Source organism: Rana temporaria, chromosome 6 (assembly GCF_905171775.1).
Source record: "Rana temporaria chromosome 6, aRanTem1.1, whole genome shotgun sequence".
In the NCBI taxonomy this organism is placed as follows: Eukaryota; Metazoa; Chordata; class Amphibia; order Anura; family Ranidae; genus Rana; species Rana temporaria.
Window position 1 is genome coordinate 103,492,494 of NC_053494.1, and position 27,617 is coordinate 103,520,110.

The following is a 27,617-nucleotide window of genomic DNA, read 5'->3' on the forward strand; positions in this document are numbered from 1 at the left end:
TTTAAAACTATACAGCATACCTCGGAGGGGAAGGAGGGGGATTTCACCACGGGAAATCACTGAGCCGTCATCTCCACTCGGCTGCACGTCACACATGCACAGTCCCGCCTCCGCCATCGGCATTCTACCATCTCCTGTGACAGACAGAATACTGGTCCAATGCTGGTGGCCAAGGCGGGACTGTGCGTGTGAGAAGTGAGAGCCGAAAGGAGATGACAGCTCGTCCCCCTCCTTCCCCTCCGAGGTATACTATCGGCGTATAGCGCGCACCCGTGATTTCCCCCCTATTTTGAGGGGAAGAAAGTGCATGGTATACGCCTGATCAATACGCTTGTCACCTATCTTAAATAAAAAACATATTTTTCTTTCACTTACATGCGTTTGTCTCCTCTGTGCAGTCCACACAGTCTGGTCTACTAACTCCTTGACAGTTTGAATGCCTGAGTACTGGAGCTATCCAAGCACATGAGTCTCCATCTCATCCGGTCTTATTAAGGGCTATTTTGGGGTAGTAGCACGATTCTAGATGAACGCGCATGAGTTAGGTTTAGTAGCCAGTCCTCAGCAAACATTTTTTTTCTCTGTCTCCAACCAAGGTCACTTACATCAAGATGTAAAAAATTGCATTCTTGCCTGGTAAACAACTGAGGGGATTATTGTAGAAAGTTTTAAGACTGACCTGTTTTCCTTATATGGGGCTTACAGTTCTAAAAAAAAGGGCCAGAAACCCTGAATCTCACAAGAACAGAGAGCATACAAGCTTATATAAGCTTTATGTCTAAAAGAAGAAACAAGAGTAGTTTATTTTTAAGGTTATCTGTGTGTATAACATTTTGTGAATACCTTATCAGAGGCTTCTAAAAGGGGGAATACGCTTCACTTGGCCAAATGTTCTAAATATTTCTGTTTGCAAGCACAGGTGTAAGGATTTCAAGGTTGAGGCTAAGGAATCAGAATTTTTTAGAATTCAAAGAATCATCACAGGGTTTCAGGATGGCAGCATTCATACGAATTTCCATAATAATTTCAGACAAAATTACAAACATTTCAGTCATAGTTCTGCAATCTGTCAGAATGTTTACAGCAGTTTGAAAATCATTGGCATGCGCACTGAATTTTAGCTAATTATTTATTTAAAATCTGAAAACTCCTGATCTGATTTTTTAGTTATCTATCATTTTATTTACAATCTGGTTTACAAATCAGTATTTAATACATGAAACAATCATACCCAGAGCACTCTGAGCTTGCTAACCAGACAACACAGCAGAGAGGCTTGTATTGCAGCCCCCTTGTCTAAGAGAATGCTCCCACATAGCATCTGGTAAGGGATAAATCCCTGGCTTTTACTATTCATTTGAGTTCTGTAAACTAGAATCTCTTCATACAGCTAAAAAAATAATCATGCTAATGATGTCAAAAGGAGACAGGAGCTCCACCTAATGATTAAAATAGAAGACTGCACAATGTGCCACATTTCATATTGTCTGTGGGCTGTGTCTCTTTTCTCATACTTTGGTCCTGAGTGTTTATCATGGTTAATGATTACACATATATGTGACTATTAAGGAAATTGTTCACCTTGTTGTAGGGGCATATTTTTGTTACACATGTCTTAAACGGTATTTTTATTTATTTAATAAAATGTTATTTTTATACATCCCTGTGTCAGATAATATTCCAAAAGGAGGTTTCAGCATCTAAAAGTCCCATTACTCTATTTCTCTTTGTTCTATTTAAACCGGGATGTGGTGCGGTATTTCGGGTGATAGACGCTATTATAACCAGGGTGGTAGGGTGGTAAATGCCCATTTTCTTGTATCTCAGCTGACCTCCATTTGGAACATATATTTGTTTAAAATATAGATCTAATATAATTTGTACATTCTGTTTTCTATTTCATGCCACTATATCACCTTTTGGGAATGGCCAATTTTTGTGGACAAGAGTGGGAGGGATTTATATCTAGGATCCGATCAGAAGCAATTAGATTGACTGATGACAAACAAGATTTAAATGCATTCTTTCTAAGACTGAAAAAGCTTTTGATTGACATAAAAGCTACTTTGTCTTCTATATGGAATGCAAATGCGTTCCATTTGGTTTGAGAATGTCAGGGCTGGGCTCAGCCCTTCCTTCGCTGAGCTGGCGCTCAGCTGTTGGCTAATTGCCAGATCCTTTCTCTCCATGATGATCTGCCCATCAGTCCTGCCTATTCAAAGCCTTCCAGTTCACTTCATCTCTGCCTTCGCCTTTGTCAACATCACAGAGAATTTCTCCTGCGTTCCTGTTATGGACTTGCTCGGCTGGCGTTCTTTCTGGCTCCTGATCCTGCTTGTTGTTATCTCTGGCTCTCTGACATTGGCTTGGCTGACTACCCGATCCGGTTACTAAACTCTGGCTATGTTTTGACTACGCTTACTCGGTTTACCTTTATATTATTATTATTTTTATTATTATTAAACAAGTGTGATTTAACTGTACTTCTGTCTCGGTCCGATTTATGGTTTCTGACAGTAGGCGAAGGCAATGAATTCAGAAGATGCAGACAATCTACGTGTTGGTAATATTTTTTCCAGATTGGATGACCTGGATCACCGCATGGATTCGCACGGCTCGTCTGAAATCTCCCACTGTGGCCGCTATGGTAGAACCCGCCTCGAATATTACCTCTATAAGAGGTATGTCTGGTTCCGCTCCGCTTCCCCAGCGATTTGGGGTGATCCAGTTCAGTGCAGAGGGTTTCTCAACCAGGTTGAGATATAGTTTGAAATGCTGCCCCAGGCGTTTCCCGTGGACAGAAGAAAAGTAGGTTTTGTGATATCTTTGCTTTCTGACAGAGCCTTGGCCTGGGCAAACCCTCTATGGAAGGCGCAAAAACCCTTGGCCCTGAGTTACCCAGAATTTGTGGCTTCCTTCAAAAGGGTATTTGACGTTCCCGCACGCTTCGCTTTTGCTGCCAAGAGCCTCTTTCCATCAAACAGAGTACGAGGACGGTTGCTGATTACACCATTGAATTTCGTACTTTGGCAGCAGAGGTTGCTTGGAACAATGAGGCCCTCGTGGCTCATAAGACTGTTCCGTTGTCCATGGCCGTAGGGGCTCTTCCCCATGAGATAATCCAATTCCAAGTTATTTTCTCACCTAAGTTTCCACTGGTTATTGGTTATTCTTGGTTACAGAGACACAACCCCTTTTGATTGGCTAAGTGCTGAGGTTCTGTCCTAGTCACCACAATACAGTAAGAGATGCTTCTAGAAGGTAGCCAAGGTCCTGTGCACCTCTTCACTCTCCACACTGCCGGAGGAGTACCGTGATTTTAGCGGTCTTTGACAAAGGTCAAGCCGGTACTTTGCGTATGATTGCGCATTTGACCTTCAACCTGGTGCCATACCCCCTAGTGGCCGGGATTACCCTTTGTCGATCTTGGAGGATAAGGCCATGGAGGAGTATGTTGCAGATGCACTTTCTCAAGGTTTCATCCGCAAATCCTCGTCTCCTGCTGGTGCTGGTTTCTTTTTTGTGAAGAAGAAGAGTGGTAAACTGAGACCTTGCATTGAATATAGGGGTCTCAATTGTCTCACCATTAAAGAATGCCTATCTGATCCTGTTGATTACGGAGTTATTTGACGCCTCAAGGGAGCAACAGTTTTCACAAAGCTTGATTTGAGAGGGGCATACAATCTCGTCAGGACTAAGGAGGGTGACGAGTGGAAAACTGTGTTTAATACCAGAACAGGTCATTATAAGTATCTCGTAATGCCTTTTGACCTCTGTAATGCTTCGTCAGTTTTCCAGGAGTTTATTGTCCTCCGAGATTTGTTGCAGTTATGTGTGGTGGTTTATATCAACGATATCGTCATATTTTCCAAGCCCCTGGAGAGCAACCACACATATGTCTGTCGAGTGCTTCAGAAACTAAGAGAGAACCGTCTCTATTGTAAACTGGAGAAGTGTGAATTCCATCGTGAACAGGTCAAATTCCTGGGTTATGCAATTTCCACGGCTGGGTTTTTGATGGACCCAGAGAAACTTTCTACTTTCCTACAATAGACTCGACCCCTGTGTGGCTACATTTCCAAGAAACTGTCACCTGTGGAGTGCAATTATGAGATTGGTGACAGAGAGCTATTGGCGATCATTTCAGCCCTGAAAGAATGGAGACATCTCCTCGAAGGTACCACTGTGCCGGTTCTCATTCTTACTGACCATAAGAATCTCACACTCTTGTCTAAGGCTAAGCTCCCAGAAGGGCGCGATAGGCTCCTTTTCTGGTCGAGTTTTAATTACATTGTCTCATTCTTACCCGGTACTAAGAAAGTAAGGGCTGACGCCTTGTCACGACAATTTTCCTCCACTTCCAAGATGGAGTCGGTTCCCGTGATTCCTCCTGATCGTATTCTGGCTACGGTTTGCACCAGTCTCACTTCTCCTTTGGGAGAAAAAATTCTTGCTGCTCAGGTCAATGCCCCTCCTGAGAAACCTTGTGACCGCTGCTTTGTTCCCGAGAGTCTCCGTACTGTCGTGCTCCAGACTTACCATTCTCCCAAGCCTGCTGGCCACCCTGGGAAGAATCAACTCTTTTGGGCCATTTCCCAACAATTCTGGTGGCCTAGTCTACCTGCTGATGTAACCGCCTTCGTAGCTGCCTGTTCCATTTGTGCTCAGAGTAAGACTCTGCAACACCTTCCAGTGGGCCTCCTACAACCCATACCCAATGGAGAGCGGCCCTGAACCCACCTGTCTATGGATTTCATTGTGGAGTTACCCAACTCCCAGGGCAACACAGTTATTCTTATGGTGGTTGACCGTTTCGACAATGTCTCACTGTATTCCACTTAAGAAGTTGCCTACTTCTAAGGAACTGGCTTCCATTTTTGCTCGGTAAATTTTTTCGCTTACATGGCCTACTGTCACAAACTACCGTGAACGAGAGTGAACCACAACTGCGGGTTAGGAAAGATTTCAATGCAGCTCTCTATGCGATGTGAATTTCAGTACTGGACCCCAGGCATCACTCCAATGAGAGAACAGGAGTTTGGGGGTTCACTACATCATCTCTTTCACATATAAGAATGCGTTGAGCTACTAAGGATGGAGGTATTACAACATGCCTTCAACCCCTAGCGTTGAAAAGGTACAGCGAACATGTTCAGTATTTTAGGGCGTAACCCCGTATACAATTAACAACAAATGTCAAGCAGCATAGTAGTATAAAGTAGAGGCAGATTCAAATACAGTACTTAGTAAAGCTATATGTGAACCGATTAATTCCAGAGCAATAAACGTAATGTAGTAATGGTACTTATCCGTTTGCAGAGGATGAGAGTAAGCAGAGTATTGTAGAAGCAATGAGATTCTGTTATGGAGGGTCTCCTGGTGCAGGATATCTTAGGGTGTCCCCAGCCACAGCAGTAAGATTGGCAGTGTGGCTGGAGGCAGTGGATAACTAAGAGGTAGCATGGATCCAGGTTGCGCTGCTATTCAGTTGAGGGGATATGCCAGTAGTCTGTATGTAGCGTGGTCCGGCTACAGCTGACAATAATAGGACAGCGTGTACTATGCACGCTGTCCTGTTTAGGAGGGAGGCATGTGTAACAATTGAGCGTTGATTTTCGCTCTGCACTTCCGCGTTCCACGCTGGAATGCACGCAGCGCCGGGGCGATGACGTCAGTGCGCGGGCGCCGTATGCGTTCCAGCGTGGAGCGCAATACGGCGACAAGCACCGTTTACACCTACCCAAGGTCATTGTCTCAGACAGGGGAAGTCAGTTTGTGTCCCGGTTCTGGCTAACCTTTTGTGCACAGTTGGGAACTCAGCTTGCTTTCTCCTCTGCGTATCACCCGCAGTCTAATGGGGCCGCAGAACGAGCCAATCAGTTTTTTGAGCAATTCCTACGTTGCTATAATTTCTGACCAGTTGTTATGTCATAACAACTGGTCAGACCTCTTACCGAGGGCCGAGTTTGCTCACAATAGCGCCTTAAATTCTGCTTCCCGTTTGTCCTTGTTTATGGCAAAATATGGTTTCCAACCTTCCATGTTGCCTGACTCGTTTGTTCCTCAGTATTCCTGCATTAGAGGAGCATCTCCGTGGTCTTCGTTCCACTTGGGCACAAGTCCAGGAGGCTTTGCGACATGCTAACGATAGGTACATACTCCATGCTGACCGCAGACGCCTGCCTGCGTCTGCCTACCAGGTTGGGGGACAGGGTCTGGCTGTCATCTCACAACCTCCGGCTTCGTGTTCCTTCTCTGAAGTTCGCACCTCGGTTTATTGGGCCTTTCCGTATCATTTGCAGAATAAACCCAGTGGCTTACGCGTTGGACCTTCCTTCCAGTATGCGTATCTCTAATGTGTTTCATGTCTCCTTATTGAAACCTTTGGTCTGCAACCGTTTTACCACCTCAATGCCACGTCTTCACCCTATACAGGGTGAGGACCATGGGGAGTATGAAGTACAGTCCATTGTTGACTCCCGTAGGTCCTGTGGGCACATACAGTACTTGGTGCATTGGAGAGGGTATGGTCCGGAGGAACGCTCTTGGGTCTCATCCTCGGACATACATGCCTCTGTCCTCCTCCGTGATTTCCATAGACATTTTCCTCTCAAACACAATGGTCCTCCGAGGGGGATGGGTCGTTGAGAAGGGGGTACTGTCAGGGCTGGGCTCAGCCCTTCCTTCTCTGAGCTGGCCGCTCAGCTGTCAGTTAATTGCCAGCTCCTTTCTCTCCACAGTGACTCACCTGTTCATGATCTTCTCGTCAGTCCTGCCTATTTAAAGCCTTCCAGCTCACTTCATCTCTGCATTCGCCTTTGTTAACATCGCAGAGACTTTCTCCTGCATTCCTGTTGTGGACTTGCTCGGCTGGCAATCCTTCTGGCTCTTGATCCTGCTTGTACTATTACATTTATCTCTGGCTCGCTGACATTGGCTTGGCCTTCTACCCAATACGGTTACCGAACTCTGGCTATGGTTTGACTACGCTTACTCTGTTTACCTTTTTATTATTAAACAAATGTGATTTAACTGTACTTCTGTCTCGGTCTGATTCATGGTTTCTGACAGAAAATCCAAATTTTCCCCACTATTCCACATATTAGTGGTGAAATGAGGGAAATCTGGGAGAAGAATCTTCATAAATGCTTCACCCAGATGATGGAGATCTTGAAAGCTCACTACGAGAAAGAAATTAAGGGGTTGGATAAACTAATTAAAAAGTTGTGTTTAGACTTATCTGCTGTGAATCTGGCCCATAGTGTCTATTGAAAGCTTTCTTTAAACATTTTTTACTGTATCCTCTCTGTAAGAGACGTACCTGTAAATCCCTGGCCTGGACCAGAAAATCCTCCTCTCGACTACAATACAATCTACTGATACGCCGGCGTATTTTCAAATTTGCCGCGTCGTATCTTGATTTGGAATCCTCAAACCAAGATACGACGGCTTTTGGCATAGATCCGACAGGCGTACGGCTTCGTACGCCTTCGGATCGTAGGTGTAATTCTCCGGCGGCCGCTGGGTGGAGTTTGTGTCGTTTTCCTGCTTCAGGTATGCAAATTAGCTGTTTACGGCGATCCACGAAGGTACGCGCGTTCGTCGCATTCTCTTACGTCGTCGCTAGTCGGCTTTTCCTGTCGTAAAGTTAAGAGTGCTATTTAGATGGTGTAAAATTAGACCATCCCTGTTAAAGTATGTACGTCGTTCCCGCGTCGAATTTTAATTTTTTTTTTTTTGCGTAAGACGTCCGGGAATACGAAAGTACGTTACGCACGTCGCGTTCAAAACATTACGTCGGGGCGACGTCATTTCGCGCAAAGCACGGCGGGAAATTTCCAAACGGAGCATGCGCAGAACGTTCGGCGCGGGAACGCGCCTAATTTAAATGGTACACGCCCCATTTGAATTAGGCAGGCTTGCGGCGGACGGCTTTACGCTACGCCGCCGAAAGTTTACACGCAAGTGCTTTGTGAATCAAGCACTTACGCTGGAAACTTGCGGCGGCGTAACGTAAACGGGATACGATACGCCGCCGTTAAGCTACATGAATCTGGCCCTATAGCTTTTGCGCAAACAAATACATATATGCTTATTGACATTTTTTTTTTACCAAAGACATGTGGCTATATACATTTTGGCCTAAATGTATGACTAAAATTGAGTTTATTGGATTTTTCTCATAACAAAATGTAGAAAATATAATTTTTTTTCTAAATTTTCGGTCTTATTTTGTTTTGCATCGCAAAAAATAAAAATCGCAGAGGCAATCAAATACCATCAAAAGAAAGCTCTATTTGTGGGGGGGGGGGGAGACGCAAATTTTGTTTGGGTACAACATTGCATGACCGCGCAGTTACCAGTTAAAGCAGCGCAGTGCCAAATTGTAAAAAGTCCAGGGCTTAAAGTGGATGTAAACCCACTCTCATTCTTTCTAAACTACTGTCATAGTGCTGGTCTAAAAGGATATACATGCCTTCTGCATGTATCCTTACCTTTCAAATGTCTCCCCTCTGTCTGTTATAAGAACTGAAAAACTGCAGATTCTGTGGGTGGGTCTGTTGTCTGGAGCTCAGTGGGTGGAGTCGTGATATCAGTAGACTCCCCGCCCACCTCTACACGCCCCTTACACTAAATTCTGCTATGATCACTAACATCCAGTCAAAATCCAGAAAAGTAACCACATGACTTCAGAAAAGGAGTGCGGGTGGGAATTAAAAAATAATGCCTGTCTCAGGCTAGTGCATGAGAGATGTAAATAACCTGTCATTCACAGCAAGGGGGAAGAACGGACAAAAGTTTTCTCCTGTTTGTCTGTTTATCTCACTGAAAAAAGAAAAGAGGATTGCTCAGAGCTGGAATAATTTTTTGTGGCAAGACTGGGCAGAGATGCACAGATGATAGAAAATCTTATACTCTACATTGTGACAGCAAAAAAAAAAAAAAATTTGGGTTTACATCCACTTTAAGTGGTTATAAAATGTTGTTATTTTTATACATCACTGCAAACTCTTTGTTCTATTTAACCTGGGATGTGGTGCTGTATTTTGGTTTGTATACGCTATTATAATGCCACATTTCATATTTACCGTATTTATCGGCGTATACCGCGCACTTTTTTGCCCTGAAAATCAGGGCAAAATCGTGGGTGCGCGATATACGTCGATACCCACTTCCTGCGCTGTGTTTGATTGCCTGCGCCGACGTATACCGAGTGCAGTACACTCGGCTACATTCGGCCAGGCTCGGCTTTGCTCGTGCTCACGCATAAACGTCACAGAGCGTGAGCACGAGCGAAGCCGAGCCTGGCCGAATGTAGACGAGTGTACTGCACTCGGTATACGTCGGTGGAGGCGTTCAAACTGAGCGCGGGAAGCGGCGATTCGACGGAGAGACAGCGCGGGAGAAGCCGGGAGGACACCACCGAAGCCGCAGACGGACGCCGGGCCCGACGAGGCCGCCAATGGACGCCGCGCAAGACACCAAAACTGTAAGTACTAAAATGATTTTTTTTACAGGAATTGCGGGTCCACATTAGGGGTGCGCGCTATACGCCGGAGCGCGCAATACCCCGATAAATACGGTACCTGACTAAATATTTGCATTCACTTTAACGAACATTTTACTGAAAAGGATTATTAACTCCGTTGGGACTTCCTATGAAAACTTTTAAATGTCATAAATAAAACAATTATCTAAAAGAGATGTAAAATCTCTACAGGAGTAACCATAAGCTGGGCTCAAAAGTGTTGCAATTGGAAAATGTGATGTCTTATAAAAGGAAATACACACTTGGCTTCCCACACATACTGCATAAGCTTCTCAAATAGATAGATTACTCTAATCCCTATTAAATATCCATTTGGGAAGATAATTTAATAACATTTCTTCATAACAAGCTATGGGTATTCAAGAACAACTGTGTCCCTTGCAGTGAATACCCACTCTCAAAAGTCATGTTATTAATTAATAAGATGGCTTAAAAATCTGTGCGTACAGAACACATTTAATAGTTGATTCTGCAAATTTTTCTGAAGATGCAAAAATGAACTAGCTAATCAATACAGCATATGGTTCTGCTCTCCAATTAGCTATTCTATTCAGAATAAAATACATATATTGATTGGCAAATAAGCAAGCACCAATAATGTCACATGAAAAGAAACGGAAGTGAGTCACATGACCCCTCAATACTCATGTTGGGAAGGAATAAAGTTTTGCCCTGTATGGGCAAAGCACAGGATCACTTTATTTACCGATCCATACATTCATTCTAAATGTATATATATTAAAGTTATCTAGTAGTAGTTAAATCCCACTCAACTGAACTTATTCTGCAGAGCTGAGGGCATTTCATAGCTTATCAAGCCACTTCTTCAGTTCCTAGAGTATTAGGAAGACACGGCAGCATTTATATTCACATTTTAGGACAACGTAATCCAACCACCGTGAAATGTGTAGAGCAGAATGGGAGGTGTGAAAGTTGTGCTGCTATCCTCTCCTAGTTATATAACCCCACTGTTGGTGTCAGGAAGCCTGCTTGATTCATCGATTTACATGGTTAGAGGTGTGAATTGCCAAATCACCAGGTCAGAGATGTCAAAACAGAATTAGCAATACAATGGGGCAGATCCACATACATCTGCGCCGGGCGCAGCGTATCCAAGATACGCTACGCCGCTGTAACTTACTTTTGTTTGGTTTGAATCCTCAACGAATTTGCGCCGAAAGTTACGTTGTGGCGTAAGGGCGCGGAATTCAAATGGAAGTGATGGGGGCGTGTTTTATGTTAATACGTCGTGACCCGACGTAAACAACGTTTTTTTTTAAACTGCGCATGCGCCGTCCCTGGGGGGTATCCCAGTGCGCATGCTCGAAATTAAACCGGAACCAGCCAATGCTTACGACGGTGACGTCATTCTACGCAAATTCCTATTCGCGAACGACTTACGCAAACGACGCAAAAAATTCAAAATTGTACGTGGGAAGGACGGCCATACTTAACATTGAGTACGCCTCAGAACAGCAGCTTTAACTATACGCCGGAAAAAGCCAAACGCAAACGACGGAAAAAAATGCGCCGGGCCGACGTATGTTCTTGGATCGCAGTAAATAGCTAATTTGCATACTCGACGCGGATTTCGACGGAAACGCCACCTAGCGGCCGCCGAAAGATTGCATCTAAGATCAGAAGGCCTACGAAGACGTACGCCTGTCAGATCAAGCCAAAATGCCGTCATATCTTGTTTTGAGGATTCAAAACAAAGATACGACGCAGGAATTTTGAAATGATGCCGGCGTATCAATAGATACGCCGGCGTACATTCTTTGTGGATCTGCCCCAATATGTTTTTAAAAAAAATGAGGGGAAAGGGAATAGCCGCTTCAGGTGGGAACCCAGACGAACATCCACCGTTGCAGATAACTCAGGTGCAGGCAATGCACTTAGCAAAGCAGGAACAAAAATTGTCTCTGGACAGCCGCACTCTGAACAAATTGTAGCCTTTATTAAAAGAAGGACAGCACTACAAGTCACAGCAAAGTAAAATAAAACCCAACCACTGACGCGTTTCGCACTGAAACTAGTGCTTAGTCATAGCACTAGTTTCAGTGCGAAACGCGTCAGTGGTTGGGTTTTATTTTACTTTGCTGTGACTTGTAGCGCTGTCCTTTTAATAAAGGCTACAATTTGTTCAGAGTGCGGCTGTCCAGAGACAATTTTTGTTCCTGCTTTAAAAAAAATGACATACGTTTAAAAAAAAATAGACATTATATGCGGAAGAAAGATGGTGTTCAGTGATATTTGTTTCATTGTGACAGAAGTGGCCACTTTCATGCCTCTTACAAACAAGTTGTCCTCTCTGTCCAAAATGTCCTCAAACGAATGTCCCTTTTCTTTAAGATGCAGAAAGACTGCTGAGTCTTGGCGAAACATATTAGAGACATTTTCACGTTTCAATTTACCTAATCTGTGCAAATGAAAACTGTAGGGTTGTAACCTTTGACTTTTTAAGTAAAGCTCTTGTAACAAAACTTTTAATAACATGCAGGACTGGTTTTTAAAACATGTAAGCTAATGATCTGAGAAGACATTCCCAGTTCTGGCCTTATAATAGTAGTTTTAACCATCTCTCCCCCACAGTATTGTCAAATGACGGCAGGGCGGCGGCTCTCTCGTTCTGGGACAACGTCATATGACATCATCCCACATGCCACGTTTGTGTGCCCATTAGTGGTGCACTTTGCTATTGGGACACAGCGTATCACTGATCCTGGTAAAGAGCCAATGACGAGGCTCTTTACCGATGTGATCAGCTGTGTCTAATCACAGCTGATCACATGTAAACAAGGAAATGCCAGTTATCGGCATTCCATCAGTGCCACTTATCCATGCCCATAAGTGCCACCTATCAGTGCTCATTAGTGCTGCATATTAGTGCCTCCTCATTATGGTCCTTATCAGTGTTCATCAGTGACGCCTATCAGTGCTCATTAGTGCTGCCTATAAGTGCTGCAGATTAGTGGCTCCTCATCAGTGCTCTTCAGTGCAGCCTCATTAGCGCAACTTCAGTGCAGCCTCATTAGCGCCCATCAGTGAAGGAGAAAAAATACTTATTTTACAAAATATTATAACAGAAACTGAGAAACGTTTTTTTCCCAAAATATTTAGGCTTTTTGTAGCAAAAAAATAAAAATAAACTGTGGTGATTAAATACTACCAAAAGAAAGCTCTATCTGTCTAAAAGTTATGATAACAATTTTGTTTGGGTACAGTGTTGCAAGACCGCACAATTTTCATTCAAAATGCAACAGCGCTGAAAGCTGAAAATTGTCATGGGCAGGAAGAGGGTAAAAGTGCCCAGTAGGCAAGTAGTTAAGGAAAGCAATAATAATAGTTTTGAAAAATATAATTTAAATGGTCAGGCACTATATACCAGGGGGTGTCGGCAGTGCCAAATACACAGTTGTCTCCTGATTTAATAGACAATCGTCTTGTGTCTGCAGCTATTCCATCGGCTTTGTGTCTGAAATTAAAAGTCAAGCAACTGGGTATATCACACCTGTCACATAAAGAAATTGTCTAAATTTATGTAATGCTTGAGTAACTAGTATCTACAGTATAAACCGTCTTTTGCATTGAAAAGGTAGATAGCGTGAAATAATTTGTATACTTTGTTACCTCTCTGTGCCATACTGGATTTGTAGTGTTTGCTATAATAGTTGATCTCCTTTCCTGGCCATGGTGAGCAAATGTTGGGAATGTGCTTCTCTTTCCAGGTCGAATAGACATCTTCAGATAAGGGTCAGGATTAAAAAACATTCCCTTCTTTAACCCTACTGCTCTGAGATCTGAAAGACAAAAAAGTAAAGATGACACAGCAAAAACTGCATCGGCTGTATGATTTATCAACCCACTACTCAGGTAAGATGACAAATCAACTACAATATAATTTATATTACAAATTAGAATATAAAAAAATGAAAGCAATAGTGTTGCCAGCTGGAAAATTTCACTGGGCTTCTTATTTTTGAGTTCAGATCCGTATGGTTGAGCAGAAGGCACTCGTAAAACCAGCTACCTTCAGGTGACTGGACACTGGCAAACAAAGCTGTAAGGAAAGTTTTAAAATAACCCTCCCTCTCCCAGCAAGCCTCAGTTCAGTAGCATGAAGCGAATCATTAGGAACAGAGGGGAGGAACCTACTTCCTGTAATTCACTCCAAGACAATTTGACTCATCTTTTGACTTGCCTTTAAATAGTCCTCTTGAAGTACAGTACAGGACTTGTACTAGACCCATAACCTATAATCCATGGGTTATTTTCTGCTAATTTCAGGTGACTGGACACTGGCAAAGGGCTGCCCCTAGGGCATACCCGTATAACCCCACCCACTCTGTGAGGCTTTGTTTTTTTTATGAAGCGATAAAGAGTGATTAAGAAACAGAGGGGAGAGACCTGTGTTCTTAACTGTACTTCTAGATAAGTAAAAATTCCTATTATCTTAATAGTACAACACAGGACACAGGACTTGTATTCTTAGACCATGGGGCACCCCCAAGCAACAAAACAGAAGGGTGGGCAACAACTTAGCAACTTAGAACTGCCAACAGGTCCAGAAGAAAATCAAGCATTTAAGAAACCCAAGCAAATACTCACATAACTTATAGCACAGTGTGGCCTAAACTCATGAGGCGTGAAAGTCCACTACGCAGAACTTGGAAAATGTGTGAACAGGACCAGGTGGTGGCCTTTAACATCTGGGATACAAATGGCTGCTGAATGCTGAAAATCCCTGTAGGCACAAACCTCTCTGATGAAATGGGCTCTGATAGAAAATAATAGCAAAATTGGCTTTCCAGGTACAATGCAGTCCATTTCCTAGCTTCAGGAGCATAGGGATGACTGAATCGAACATACTCTTGTCCCTCTGGACCTGTACATCATCAGTCAAGTAAGAGAAAAGCAGAATGGTGAAATGGCCACTGGAGCAGAATATCTGGGTGTTTCGGGACGGACCACACAGAGTGCCTGCAAGAGTCTGAGTATGTCCAAGTATAACGTCATTAGGGTCAGTTCAGTGCAATGAGAATCACTGGTGTGCTTTTCATCTCGATCCTGCAAAGAAGACAGGGAAAAAGCTTTAGAGGGGTAAACACTTACTGTATATATTGTTGAACTGCTGAACTGATCCCACAGAGTCACAAGGGCATCTACTGGGTCCTGGGCCCTAGCAACAAACCTGTCAAGTTTGTTGTTGAACCTGGAAACCAGAAGATACAATTCCAGTGTCTCTCACCTGCGACAAAGGTCTTGAGAGTATTCCCTTGGACAAAAAATCCACCTGTTGATTTTCTATTCCTAAAATTTGTACCGGGGACAGTGCTGGAAAGTGGAGTAACACGCAAGTTAGAATGAGGTTAGGTTGTCTCTGAGCTGTACAACTTTTAGTGTAGCTTTTATGATTGATGTAGGCACTGGTCATGCCATTGTGTGACTAAATCTAAGTTAGCTAACCTCATAGTTGAGAGGTCCAGCATTGCAAAGATAACCAATTGAGTTCCAGGATGTTGATCTAAAGCTGGCCTTTCCCCCAACAAACAAGATCCTTGTAATGAGAGGACTTCTATGACTCTGTCACAGCCTGACTGGCCAGTGTCCACCGTTAGCACCTTCCAAGACATTAGGAGACTTCCCCAATTTTAGTGCTGGACTGCAGATCCACAATACTAGTGCAAGGCTGATTTTGCTGGTCAGGTAAACCGGCCAATCCTGAGACTAGGTCTATTTGAAACTATGTAGCCAAATTGTTGAATTGCAATGGTCTGGAATAAAATTGACCATGCAAAAGAGAATGGTGGGGCATCTTCTGAACCGTAGTGTCCAAACATGGGAGCAGAGTGCCCAGAGCTTGTTCAGGGGGAGAAAAACTTTGACAGGGCTATGTCATGTACCTAATAAGAGACTGAAATGACAAGGTCAGCCTCTCTTGTATCTCCAGCCAAGGCCCCACTGTAAGTGGAAAAGGGGGTACCGAGGGACAGGAGAAACATGAGTGACAGCAAATGTTGATAGGTGAACATGCAACAGGAGATGCAGTCCCAAGGAAACAAGGGGGGTCCAAAGGGTCAGGAACAGTGCTGTGTTCAGTAGTCTAGCCCAGGATAAAGGGGCACTCCGACGTCTGGCTTGTCAGAGCTCACAGCAGACTTGAGGCTGGAACAGTCAGCGGTGCACAGAACAGGACAGGAAGCCAGAATCAGAGACAAAAGCTTGGTCACAGAAATAGCCAGGGTCATCAAAAGGTGGGCTGTGAAGTACCAAACCATAAGCAGAGCCGAATGTCAGGAGCAGATTCCAAGATAAGCTCAGAAGCAAGCCGGGTAAGCAACAAGGAAATCATACAGGATAAACACAGGACACAGGGAATAGCTAAAGATCAGTCAGCACAGAACATGGGCATGAAGATCCTTTAAATAGCCTGTCTGGCGCCAACAGGAATTGTGCACGTATGTGTGTGCTCACGTGCATGAGAAAGTGCATGAGCAAGTACATGAGCAAATGCATGCCTAGACGCCTTTCTGCATGCATAGGCACATGCGCTATTGAATTAATTTGTAATATTCAAAGCAAGCTTCACCCATCCATCTAAATCTCCATGCTTTATTTTGCTGAGAAATCACTTTGAACCCACAAATGAAAACTCCTCCTACTAGCTTTAACCAGACACTGATAGAAGTCACAAGAGTGCTTTATATTGCTGATAAGAAAAGGGATTTAGCAGTTTATATTTACTAAAATAATTGCATTTCCATGTTCTGTGTGCTGTGGGAGATCACATATAGTGAATAAAGGGTCTTGGGTTTAGTAACACTTGAAGTCAAGGCTTGTATTGCACAGAAGGAGATGTAATTGAAATAAGTATTAATGGGATGAGAATGAATCTAACAAACATATAAAAAGGAAAAAAGTGCGCTTACCAAAAAATAAATAGTGAACAAGCTGCTAACTCAAAAATGTTATACTAACATAAAATCTTATACAAAAAAATGGAGTAGCGCTAAAAAACTAAAATGAAGGCCTTCAGAAGACAGAAGGCTATGTGAAAATGTCAAACAAGATTGTGTGGTACACATGAGTGAAAACAAATGATTAATAGTCCAAGTGAAAATCAGGTTTGGAGCGTGACACCCCAAAACAGAAGAGTGAAGTCTGGCTCCAATATGGAAAAAATGCAACTTGCTGACCCTTACCACAAAGAAAGGTCCTAACGGACCTAGTCAAGCTGAAATCGCTGGGTGTGCTGAAGTAGAACTTGTCTGTATATACGGTCCCTCCAGGGGTCACCAATCCATCAATAAAGCAACCAGAAGAGAAAAGAAACTCATATAGTGTAAATCCGTGTTAGATCAAACACATAAGTGCATCCCCCAGTGACTGGCAACAGACAGTGTGAACATGAAAAACCACCACCGGTACACACACTGACCCTTACCAGAGCATATGATCCATCAGGATCAGTCAGAGCATAGGGGATATACACAGTAGGCAGCAATGGAACGTCTCAGCCAATGGTGGAACGGGAGAAACAGCAGGTCCAATATGTGAGAGGAGGAAAGAGAACTCACATGGCGTGATATCGTAAAGATATTTAATAAAAAAAGTAGTAACACTTACAGTTGGATAAAAAAATAACAGCAGAGAAAGAGAAGCCGGCCGGCGTGTCAGAACAGGTCCTCAAATCGCGGTGACGTCAGCACGTCGCCTCCCTACGTTTCGTCTACTCTAGACGTGGTCACGGGAATGATTCCCGTGACCACGTCTAGAGTAGACGAAACGTAGGGAGGCGACGTGCTGACGTCACCGCGATTTGAGGACCTGTTCTGACACGCCGGCCGGCTTCTCTTTCTCTGCTGTTATTTTTTTATCCAACTGTAAGTGTTACTACTTTTTTTATTAAATATCTTTACGATATCACGCCATGTGAGTTCTCTTTCCTCCTCTCACATATTGGACCTGCTGTTTCTCCCGTTCCACCATTGGCTGAGACGTTCCATTGCTGCCTACTGTGTATATCCCCTATGCTCTGACTGATCCTGATGGATCATATGCTCTGGTAAGGGTCAGTGTGTGTACCGGTGGTGGTTTTTCATGTTCACACTGTCTGTTGCCAGTCACTGGGGGATGCACTTATGTGTTTGATCTAACACGGATTTACACTATATGAGTTTCTTTTCTCTTCTGGTTGCTTTATTGATGGATTGGTGACCCCTGGAGGGACCGTATATACAGACAAGTTCTACTTCAGCACACCCAGCGATTTCAGCTTGACTAGGTCCGTTAGGACCTTTCTTTGTGGTAAGGGTCAGCAAGTTGCATTTTTTCCATATTGGAGCCAGACTTCACTCTTCTGTTTTGGGGTGTCACGCTCCAAACCTGATTTTCACTTGGACTATTAATCATTTGTTTTCACTCATGTGTACCACACAATCTTGTTTGACATTTTCACATAGCCTTCTGTCTTCTGAAGGCCTTCATTTTAATCTAACAAACATGCATAACAAATTTGATGAAAAATATGCTCTTCCTATACAATATAATATATCTCAAATAAATGAAATTCCCTTGGAAAGATTTGGCTAATATTTTTCAAAAATAAAGGTTTATGGCTTTATCAGAAGAGCTCTAAAGAGCGGAGATGATATTTAAGAGAAAAATTCACCTTTCAATAAAAAAAAAAAAATGCACACATTTTGTAAGAAAATTGAATCGCGGGAACTGGCGGCAGGAGCTGGAACGTGTTACATGTTCCACCTTAAATATGATGGTAACATGTAACATGTTCCAAAAGGTGGAATTATCCTTTAAACATGAACAAGAGAATCTATAACAGATTGAACATGAATGGTCTGAATTCTCCAGATATTCATGGTGGTCAAAATTCAAACATACAGTATCAATGTGGGGAAAACTTAAATTGCTTCTGTAGCAGGAAATATTGTATTGCATCCCATAATTAAAATGTATCATTATTATATGTAAATATGATTGTTTAAACTGAAAAGGTTTTATAGGTTAATCAGAAATGAAATGAGGAAAGGTGAAGAATGGTTACAAAATATGCAAAGAAAAAAGACGATTTCTGGTTTTGTTGACTCCGCTTTGGATAATGAAACATTTGGAACAATTACTTCAAAGCCTGTATGAGTGGGATTGGGAGTGGATGAATTAAAATTAAAATATGATTAAATTCGTATTTCAGGAGGGGAATGTAAGTTATGTGTCCGTAAGACACACCCGCCTGCCACTGCCTCATAGGCTCTGACTGACACCAGCAGGAACCAATGAGGAGTGAAAGAGTCTTGGTTCTCAAGCACATTGCAGGATTGAGATTTAGCCACCCACACCGGGAGAAGACAGTGATTATTTCTAGTGGCAATAGCAGCCTCAGAGGGCTGAGGGAGCTCTGTCCCTCCTCCACCCCTTCCTGTTCTTAATTACCTGGCCAGCTAGCAGCCCCCACTGTTATATCCGAAGGGGGAGGGAAGCCCACCATTTTGAAACAAAGAAACTGTAGAAAATCTAAAGCCGGCCATACATGTATCAGAGTTCGGCCAGTTTAGCAGGGACCGGCCGAATTTCGATCCATTTATGGGCAGACTGATTGTACCTGAGTTGATCCTTCAACCTGGGTACAACCACCCTGTCTGATTTTTTTTCATGTTATAGCCGATAGCCGTAATCACTGTACTGTATTACACTGTGTAAAATACTGTATTATACATACACTGTATTATATGTAATACAGTAGCCCTGCGGAAGGCATTCCCCCCTTCAACACTGAATGTGTAGATGATGAAAGGAAAGAAAATCAAGTAAACTATGGGCTGCTTAAAGTGGAACTTTACCCATAACAACATAATAAAAAATAATGTTCTTTAGCAAGGAACATACATTCCACATTAATAATTATGCTACCAAAATTAGTGCATGCTCTAAATTGTCTCCAGCATTGCTCCCATTTCTTCATGCTGGAGGCTGCCATTTTTCTGAAGCCCAGAGCCCTTGAACAGCAGTAAATCATAAAGCAAAACTAAACCCATCAATTTGCAAAAAACAATTACATCCCTGGAATGCCTGAATTTCTAACTGTCACATTTGCTGGTGTCCTCAACCGCACTGTCAAACTGGGGCTGTGAACAGGTTGAGGTAGAATCTATGAAACCTCTCCTTTTCTGGAATGAGGACAATGACCCCCTGTGAGAGGAACTGCTGGAGAGCAGAATATAGATCCACCCACTTTTGTGAGCAGAGCCTGAAGTGGGGTAGGACAAAGACTGAAACTCTAGTTTGCAGTGCTTGAATACAACTTTCTGGACCCAGACCTCACAAAGGTCAACAAGTGTCACCCCACTCTAAAAAGGGGGGCATTCCTTCATTGTGAGCATAGCTTGTTCCAAGACTTGGTGGGCTTAAGGTTCCAGGTTTATGGTGGAAATGTGAGAGCTTGTACCAGGACCCAGAAGTCTGAGAAATGATTTCTGTCTCTGGAACTGAAGCTTGCCTGTATGAGCTTTTGCCATTTTCTTCTCTCCTGTAACTTCCATTAAGAAGTCACCAAAAAGATGTTCCCTTTCAAAGGGCATTCTTACAAGGCACGTTCTGCAGATTAACACTGAACACATGTGCACCAAAAGGAGACCCATCCTGGATATTTGCAAAGTGTATTTACTAACCCATTCACACAGTCGCACATGGTTAAAGATAAACAACTTTAATTATTGGAAAACATGTGGATAAGCCCAGGGTCCGAGGTACATTTTTGGACCAGACAACCAAACAATAACAGGATCTAAAGCATGACCAGCTAGAGAAAACAAGCACTTGAAGAGGGCTTCTAACCTCTTTGTCCACAGGGTTCTTGAAATCAGAGGCATCCTCAACAGGGATCGTTTAAGCAGGAAAGAGATTAGTCCATGACAGGGACTGTACAGGAATTGTTTTGGCTAGCTGAGGCATTTTCAAAAGGAACCTAAGCTATTAATCTTTGATCAGGTCGACACAGGCTTCTCCTAGGCAATGCATGTGTGCTTTGTGTCAATAAGGACAGAAACGGTAGTCTTGAAATGGTTGTAAACCCTTACATATACCTCTCAGTGAGGAGAGCTCCGAGAGCTGATTGGAGGGAGGAGACACACCCCTCTCCACAAACCTCACAGGAATAGAGCTGAAGCTGTCAATCAGCTGAAGGCCCTTCCTGTCACCATTTTTCGCTTGGTGTCAGGAAAACTTGTCAGAAGTGACTCGTGCTAATGGCAGAAGAACGAAGCAGCAGACATAAATGACGTTTTTTGGGCTCTTAATTGAGACACACTATACAAGGATATGTTTTGTTCTTATTTCATGTCTGAGGTTAACTACCACTTTAATGTGAGGGTGGGAGGGTGGGTGAGGGTTTTTGGGGTGGGAGGGGAGGCGAGGCGAGGTATGACAGTTCAGAAATAAGTGTTTCTTCATTTATTCACAATGTCACAAGAACGAGGGTAGGAAAAGATAAGGGGAAAATAGGGAAAAACGTATTGTTGTGTATTGTTTATAATATATATGAAGATGTAACACTTTTTTTGTATTTTTTTATACGCAAACAATAAAGAAAAACAATGATTTTAAAAAAAAAAAACTACCACTTTAAGCTTGGTAGCGATATCAGCTGATTGGAAGTCTTCCTGTGCAGAAAATGGTTTGCTTATCTCAGATCAGACATCCATACACCCAAGCACGCTAACAAAAAAAATAAGGCTTGCTGGAAGTGCTAGGATTATGCTAGGACTTTGTTTGCCAGTGTCCAATCACCTAAGGCAGCTGCTTAATCCATTGTCCAAGATCCTGTGTACTGTAATGTGCAATTATTACAAATATGTGTACATTTACCTAGAATTAAGGCAAAATGTTTCTGTAGAGGTGCTGCCCCTTTAAATGAACCTAAAATGTGTAAACTAATACATCTATAAAAGTTCTAGGAAGTGTCCCACAAATTTAGTATGAGGCTCCTATTTTAATGCATTTCGCGACTACACACGTCATCAGGAAATAGAAGATGCGCGTAGTCGCGAAATGCATTGAAATACGAGCCTCACACTACATTTGCTGGGACACTTCCTAGAACTTCCATATAGTGGAACGCATGCTTTTGTACAGTGAACTGACAGTGAGAGACAGCTGGAAGCTACAAAAAAAAATTATACTACACTATATATTATCCGTGTGTGGTCCCTCCTGGAGCATTTTATTATAGTGTTGCCAAGTGGGAGTAGGCAGAGCTTCTGGAGAATTGGAATCTGTTCCTATGAGAAGTGGATCTGTTTACTTTCCGCTTGATGGTCACTTGGTGGCTGAAATATTCTGGGGGGCGCATAGACATACATTTTTTTCACTTGGTGTAGTACAGTAATTTGAAGATTTGAGCACTATAATTCCTGAAACGATTTATGGACTTTTTATGCTATGGATTATTTGCTCTGACTTGTTATTGCGTTTTTGTATCATTCTATTTCTGCATTGTTGTTGATGTATTATTTTAGGTTGATTTAAAGGGCAGCACCTTTCCTATTATTTTTTTTACCTTGATTATCACTATAGTGTGGTTGACACAATTAAAGGGACAGCAGCCTTACATTGATCTATATAGGTTTAGGCACTAATTTAGTTATTTAGCGCACCCATATATCTATTTGTTATTGTTTTCACAAAAGGGTCCTGTAAACATAGTATGGACTGTAGTTTTTTTGTATTTGGCCGCAACAGATATAGTTAGAGCACAGTGAAGTCCTTTAACAAGCACCTCTCTCAAAAAAAAAGTTTATCAAGCAAAAAGCAGGAACCAAAAAGTGCAAGCATGTATCTTATGCCTTCTGTTAGGTGTCGCCCAGAAGCCACCTATATAAATCTCACCTTCCAGCTCTAATGCCTTGTACACACGATCGGTTTTCCCAGCGGTAAAAAGTCCGCTGGGAAAACCGAGGAGAAAACCGAGAACCTGCTAGGTAGCTTTTTCGCCCTACACACGGCCGGGTTTCCCGGCAGGAAAACTGCCATTTGAGCTTTGGTCGAGAAACCCGGCCATGTGTATGCTCCATCGCAGGTTTTCCCCATAGGCAAACTGCTGGCTTAAAAACTGCAATGGAGCATACACACGGCCGGTTTTCCCGGTCAAAAGCTGTCATGGCATTTTTCCCAACGGGAAAAATGGTCATGTGTATGAGGCAATAAAAGTGAAGTTCTTACATGTCCTCCTCAGTTAAGGAACATAGGGGGTGTACTAGAGCTTTAGGTATTGACTGATGTAAGTACACCTAATGTCCTTGATTCAGAGGCTCCTAGGTCTCTAAGAATGACACTGATGGGAAAGCAATAAGTATGTGTACACTACTATCTATATTTGCATAATGACGTTTTCTATCTATATTTTTTATACTATTTCTTCATTGAAGTGGGTGATATGTTTACGATGACAAGGAAAGAAAAACAAATTCCTTTGATATGCAAATGTTATCACATCAGCAGAAAAAGATGTACATTTCAAAGGCCTGTGTATGTCACATTGGCATTAAGATCAGCCAAGCAGATATATAATTTATATCATCTTGCATTTTCTGGGAATACCTCACATTTGAATCTATTCACTTTAATTATTAACAGGCTTCAGTTCTACACAGCTTGAACATCTAAATACTTGCTTGCTGTAACACTGAGGCCCCATACACACCATAGAATCCATCCGCAGATAAATCCCAGCAAATGGGTTTCAGCGGATAGATCCTATGGTGTGTACACGCCAGCGGATATTTCTCCCCTGGGATGGATTCCAGCAGATCGGATATTCGCTGACATGCAGAACAAATCCATCTGCTGGAATCCATCCCAACGGATGGATCCGCTGGTCTGTACAGACTCACCGAATCCATCCGTCCGAAGGGATCCCCCGCATGCGTCGCAATGATTCAACGCATGCGTGGAATTCCTTATATGACAGCGTCGCGCACGTCGCCGCGTCATAATCGCGGCGACGGCGCGACACGTCATCGCCAGAGGATTTCGGCGCGGATTTCAATGCGATGGTGAGTACACTCCATCACATTAAAATCTGCTGAAATCCTCGAGAGGATTTATCCGCGGAAACGGTCCGCTGGACCGTATCCGCGGATAAATACTCCCGTGTGTATGGGGCCTTATATGTATAGAAAATATAGATTATTAAAAACACATTAGATAGATAACATATAGTATATAAAACAGGTTTTAGTGCTGGTTTATCTATCAAATCCAAAAGGGAGTATGAAATGGTCATGACCCCTATCAGGTTGTTTTTTTTGTTGCCTGTGTCCTGGGGAGATTTTGCTTCACTTTCTGTCTTAGAGGCAAAGCAGGAAGTAGGATGGTATCTCCCAAAAGCAAGGGATATCCAATATTAGATTACTGTTACCAAATTTCCTAATTTAAAGATGTTGCCCCCCACCAATCCAGTGGTAACGCAAACATTTTAGATTTCCCATCACTTTCTGTAACAATTGTCACAACGTCCAGGGCTGTGGGCGATTCTCCCCAATGAGGTCACAGACAGCAGTAAAATCCTGACGAGGGTTCTAACCCTTCCACATTTTTTACTAGGGTTGTCCCGATACCGATACTAGTATCGGTACCGATACAGAGTATTTGCGCGAGTACTTGTACTCGCGCAAATACTCCCGATGCCTGGTAGAATACTTTTTTTTTTTTTCCCGAGTGCGGGTGGAGAGGGGGTGGAGTGCGGGGGGAGAGGGGGTGGAGTGCGGGTGGAGAGGGGGCGGAGAACTGAGCAGAGCAGTCCTCGTATGGGGGAGAGGAGAGCTGCTGCCGCCTTAGACAAAGCCAAGTCAATAACCCCCACCCTCCCCCCGCCGCTGCCGACATCTAGTTACTATGCGCTGGGGGAACACAACAGCTGTCATTTGCATTTGAATAGCTGTGTGTTCCCCCGCCGCGCCGTCATGTATAGCCCCTCCCCCTTGCCCGGGCACATAGACGGGTGACCTGTCTGCGCTGGGGGAACACACAGCTATTCAAATGCAAATGACAGCTGTTGTGTTCCCCCAGCGCATAGTAACTGGATGTCGGCAGCGGCGGGGGGAGGGGGGGGAGATTGACTTGGCTTTGTCTTAGGGGACACAAGGCTGCATTAGGGACATGGCTGAATTAAGGGACATGGCTGAATTAAGGGACATGGCTGAATTATGGGGACATGGTTGAATTTAGGGACATGGGTGAATTTAGGGACATGGCTGAATTAAGGGACATGGCTGAATTTAGGGACATGGCTGAATTAAGGGACATGGCTGAATTTAGGGACATGGCTGAATTAAGGGACATGGCTGAATTAAGGGACATGGCTAAATTTAGGGACATGGCTGAATTAAGGGACATGGCTAAATTTAGGGACATGGCTGAATTTAGGGACATGGCTGAATTAAGGGACATGGCTGAATTAAGGGACATGGCTGAATTTAGGGACATGGCTGAATTTAGGGACATGGCTGAATTTAGGGACAAGGCTGCATTTGGGGACACAGGGCTGCATTTGGGGACACGTGGCTGCATTTAAAAAAAAGTATCGGTATTCGGTATCGCGAGTACATGAAAAAAAGTATCGGTACTTGTACTCGTCCTAAAAAAGTGGTATCGGGACAACCCTATTTTTTACAAAACTGAAAAACATGGTTTTACATAAATGTTGATAAGGTATAAACCTGAATATTGATTGGAATATAGGCCACTTGATCGGCTCGGGTTTAAAAATAAAATAAGTAATTACCTGATAAAGTAAAGCTGGCTAATTTTCTACATTGTTGACTAGCAGAAAAACCTTCAGTGCCATCAGCTCCCATCTAGAAAGAAAAGGGGATGCATAAGTAAATAACATAAAAAGATACACGTTAGGGCCGGTTCCCACCAGAACGCAGTGTGAAAAAGGCACGTTCCATGTGTGCTTCATGCACTCAAACACACTGCCCTTTGCAAGCAGGTGCCAAGTTGCCAATGCATTGTTACTGGCACCTAAATGCAGGTTGCAAACGTGGGCACCAAATTGGTGTGGTGCATTTTTAAAGGTAGTGCATATACTACTTTTTTCCCGTTCCAGTTCAAATGAATGGGCTGTAAAATCGTACAACATGAGAACGCAGAGTTCTAACCCGCGCATTACATTGCAATTCGGATGTTAACTCGGCTCTTAATATACAGTTATTTTTTTTGCCATAAGGTGTCTGAGCAATAGGTTTCAACCATAACTCATAAGTGTGTATTCTTTTCTATCCTGTGACTGAAAGGGTAGAATGATGGATTTACTAGAGCCTGCTACATTTAATGGTGAATCATTTTTACCACTGAGCAGAATGTAAAAAAGCAGCATTGCTTAGAATCACTGCTATCCAACAATGTTATGTTGTGTCTGCTAAAGTGTTACCTAGATGTCAAGCAGTATCTTCTATCTCCCAGGACTAAGTAGTAATTCAGAGATGCCAATCTGCTCCAGCTTCTTTTTCTTGAGATGGGACTTGCAGTCTTTCAGCCCCTTGTCACTAAACAAAGCCACTACTACAAACCTACTGATGCAGCTAAGGCACGGGCAACCCACCTGAGCATTCCACCTTCCATCGCGTTTTACTCAAACACTAAGGTTAGTGGAAGGGTTCACTTTTATATACATTTAGCCTCATTCATAAAAAAAAATAGATAATTATTTAGGGTCATTATAATGTAATCAAATAATGAATTGTGATGAACAGAAAGTTACACACCAATAACGTCACTGGATAACATTTTTACCAGCTACAACCCAAACCAGGAACTGCCCTTTTGACGTGTTTCACCTCGATGGGCTTAACTGTAAAGATACATTTTTTGTGGGTGGGATCTCGCTGCTTTTACTAAATCATAAGTTGTTAAAAATCAATCATCGAATCACACATGAAAAGACATGAAAAAACATTTTGTGTGTCCCTGCATAAACACACAAAGGTATACAAATGCAAATCCCAATTTAAATGCAATCATAAACCAATTGCTACACATAACTATGTACAGTATATTCTTATGAATACAGTATATAGCAATTCCTTCATTACTCCCCATCCTGCAACAACCTTAAGATATTTAAAACCAAAAGTGGAGAAGTGGGTGGAGCTTAAATGGAGATTGTGACATCATCCACCTGCCTTTTCACCTCAGGCAATCAGAGGAAGTTTCCTGTGAATGGCTGAGCGTGGCGTGGGTTTCGAAGGCCTATGCTGGCGTAGGTGGAAGTGGGCGCGAGGCGTGACCCCATGCAAATGATGGGCCGAGCGCCAGACAGATACGTATCACGACCTGCAAATTCGCCGTGACGTGGACGCATCCCCCTGCGCCTGCTCACAACCACGTCGGAACAACTGCCTAAACTACGCCGGATCACTGCGTACGGCGTGAACGTAACCTACGCCCAGCCAGACACACGTACAACGTAAAATACGCCGGCTTGTGTTCCCTGGTGCAGACCTTTGCATGTCTGCTGCTGGGTTGTGCCTCCTTTATGGGGAATAACTTTACGCCGGACATAAAAAATTACACGCACCTCGCGTAGCCTATGTCGGGCGCACGCACGTTCGTGAATCGCCTTATTTCCCTCATTTGCATGCTTAAATGGCTAATCAATGGGAGCGGCACCATGCTCCCAGCCTAAATGTACGCCCACCCTAAGCCGGCGTAAGAAAGCTACGTCGGCGGTGTGTAGCCTGGTTTTAGGCGCATATCTGTTTGTGGGTCTGGCGCACAGATATGACGGCGCACATTTGCACTTACGTCGGCGTAACTTGATATACGTCGGCGTAAATGCTTTTTGAATCTGGACCTAAGTCTAGAGGGGTGCAGAAGAGGCCGTATTACCTAACCGACTCCCCGATCCAGCAGGTCTCCTTGATCCTTGCAACTCCTCTGTAAGCTTCTTCTGGCCACAGTCATAGTCCTTTCCAACCAATAGCCCTTCACTGTATGTGAGGACACGGGAGCAGAAAGTCAAGTAAATAACACATCCTCTTCTGTAATTCCC

At 43.3% G+C, this 27,617-nt stretch overlaps 1 protein-coding gene across 1 annotated transcript in view; it reads right to left on the minus strand.

Moving 5' to 3' along the window:
• Positions 1-27,617, minus strand: part of HECW2 (HECT, C2 and WW domain containing E3 ubiquitin protein ligase 2) — a 336,744-nt gene that overhangs the window by 131,781 nt on the left and 177,346 nt on the right. The window contains exons 6-7 of the mRNA XM_040358472.1: positions 25,347-25,419; positions 13,181-13,350 (exon numbers count right to left, since the gene is read on the minus strand). Coding sequence (XP_040214406.1) covers positions 13,181-13,350; positions 25,347-25,419 — 243 coding nt within the window. The remainder of the gene's footprint in view (positions 1-13,180; positions 13,351-25,346; positions 25,420-27,617) is intronic.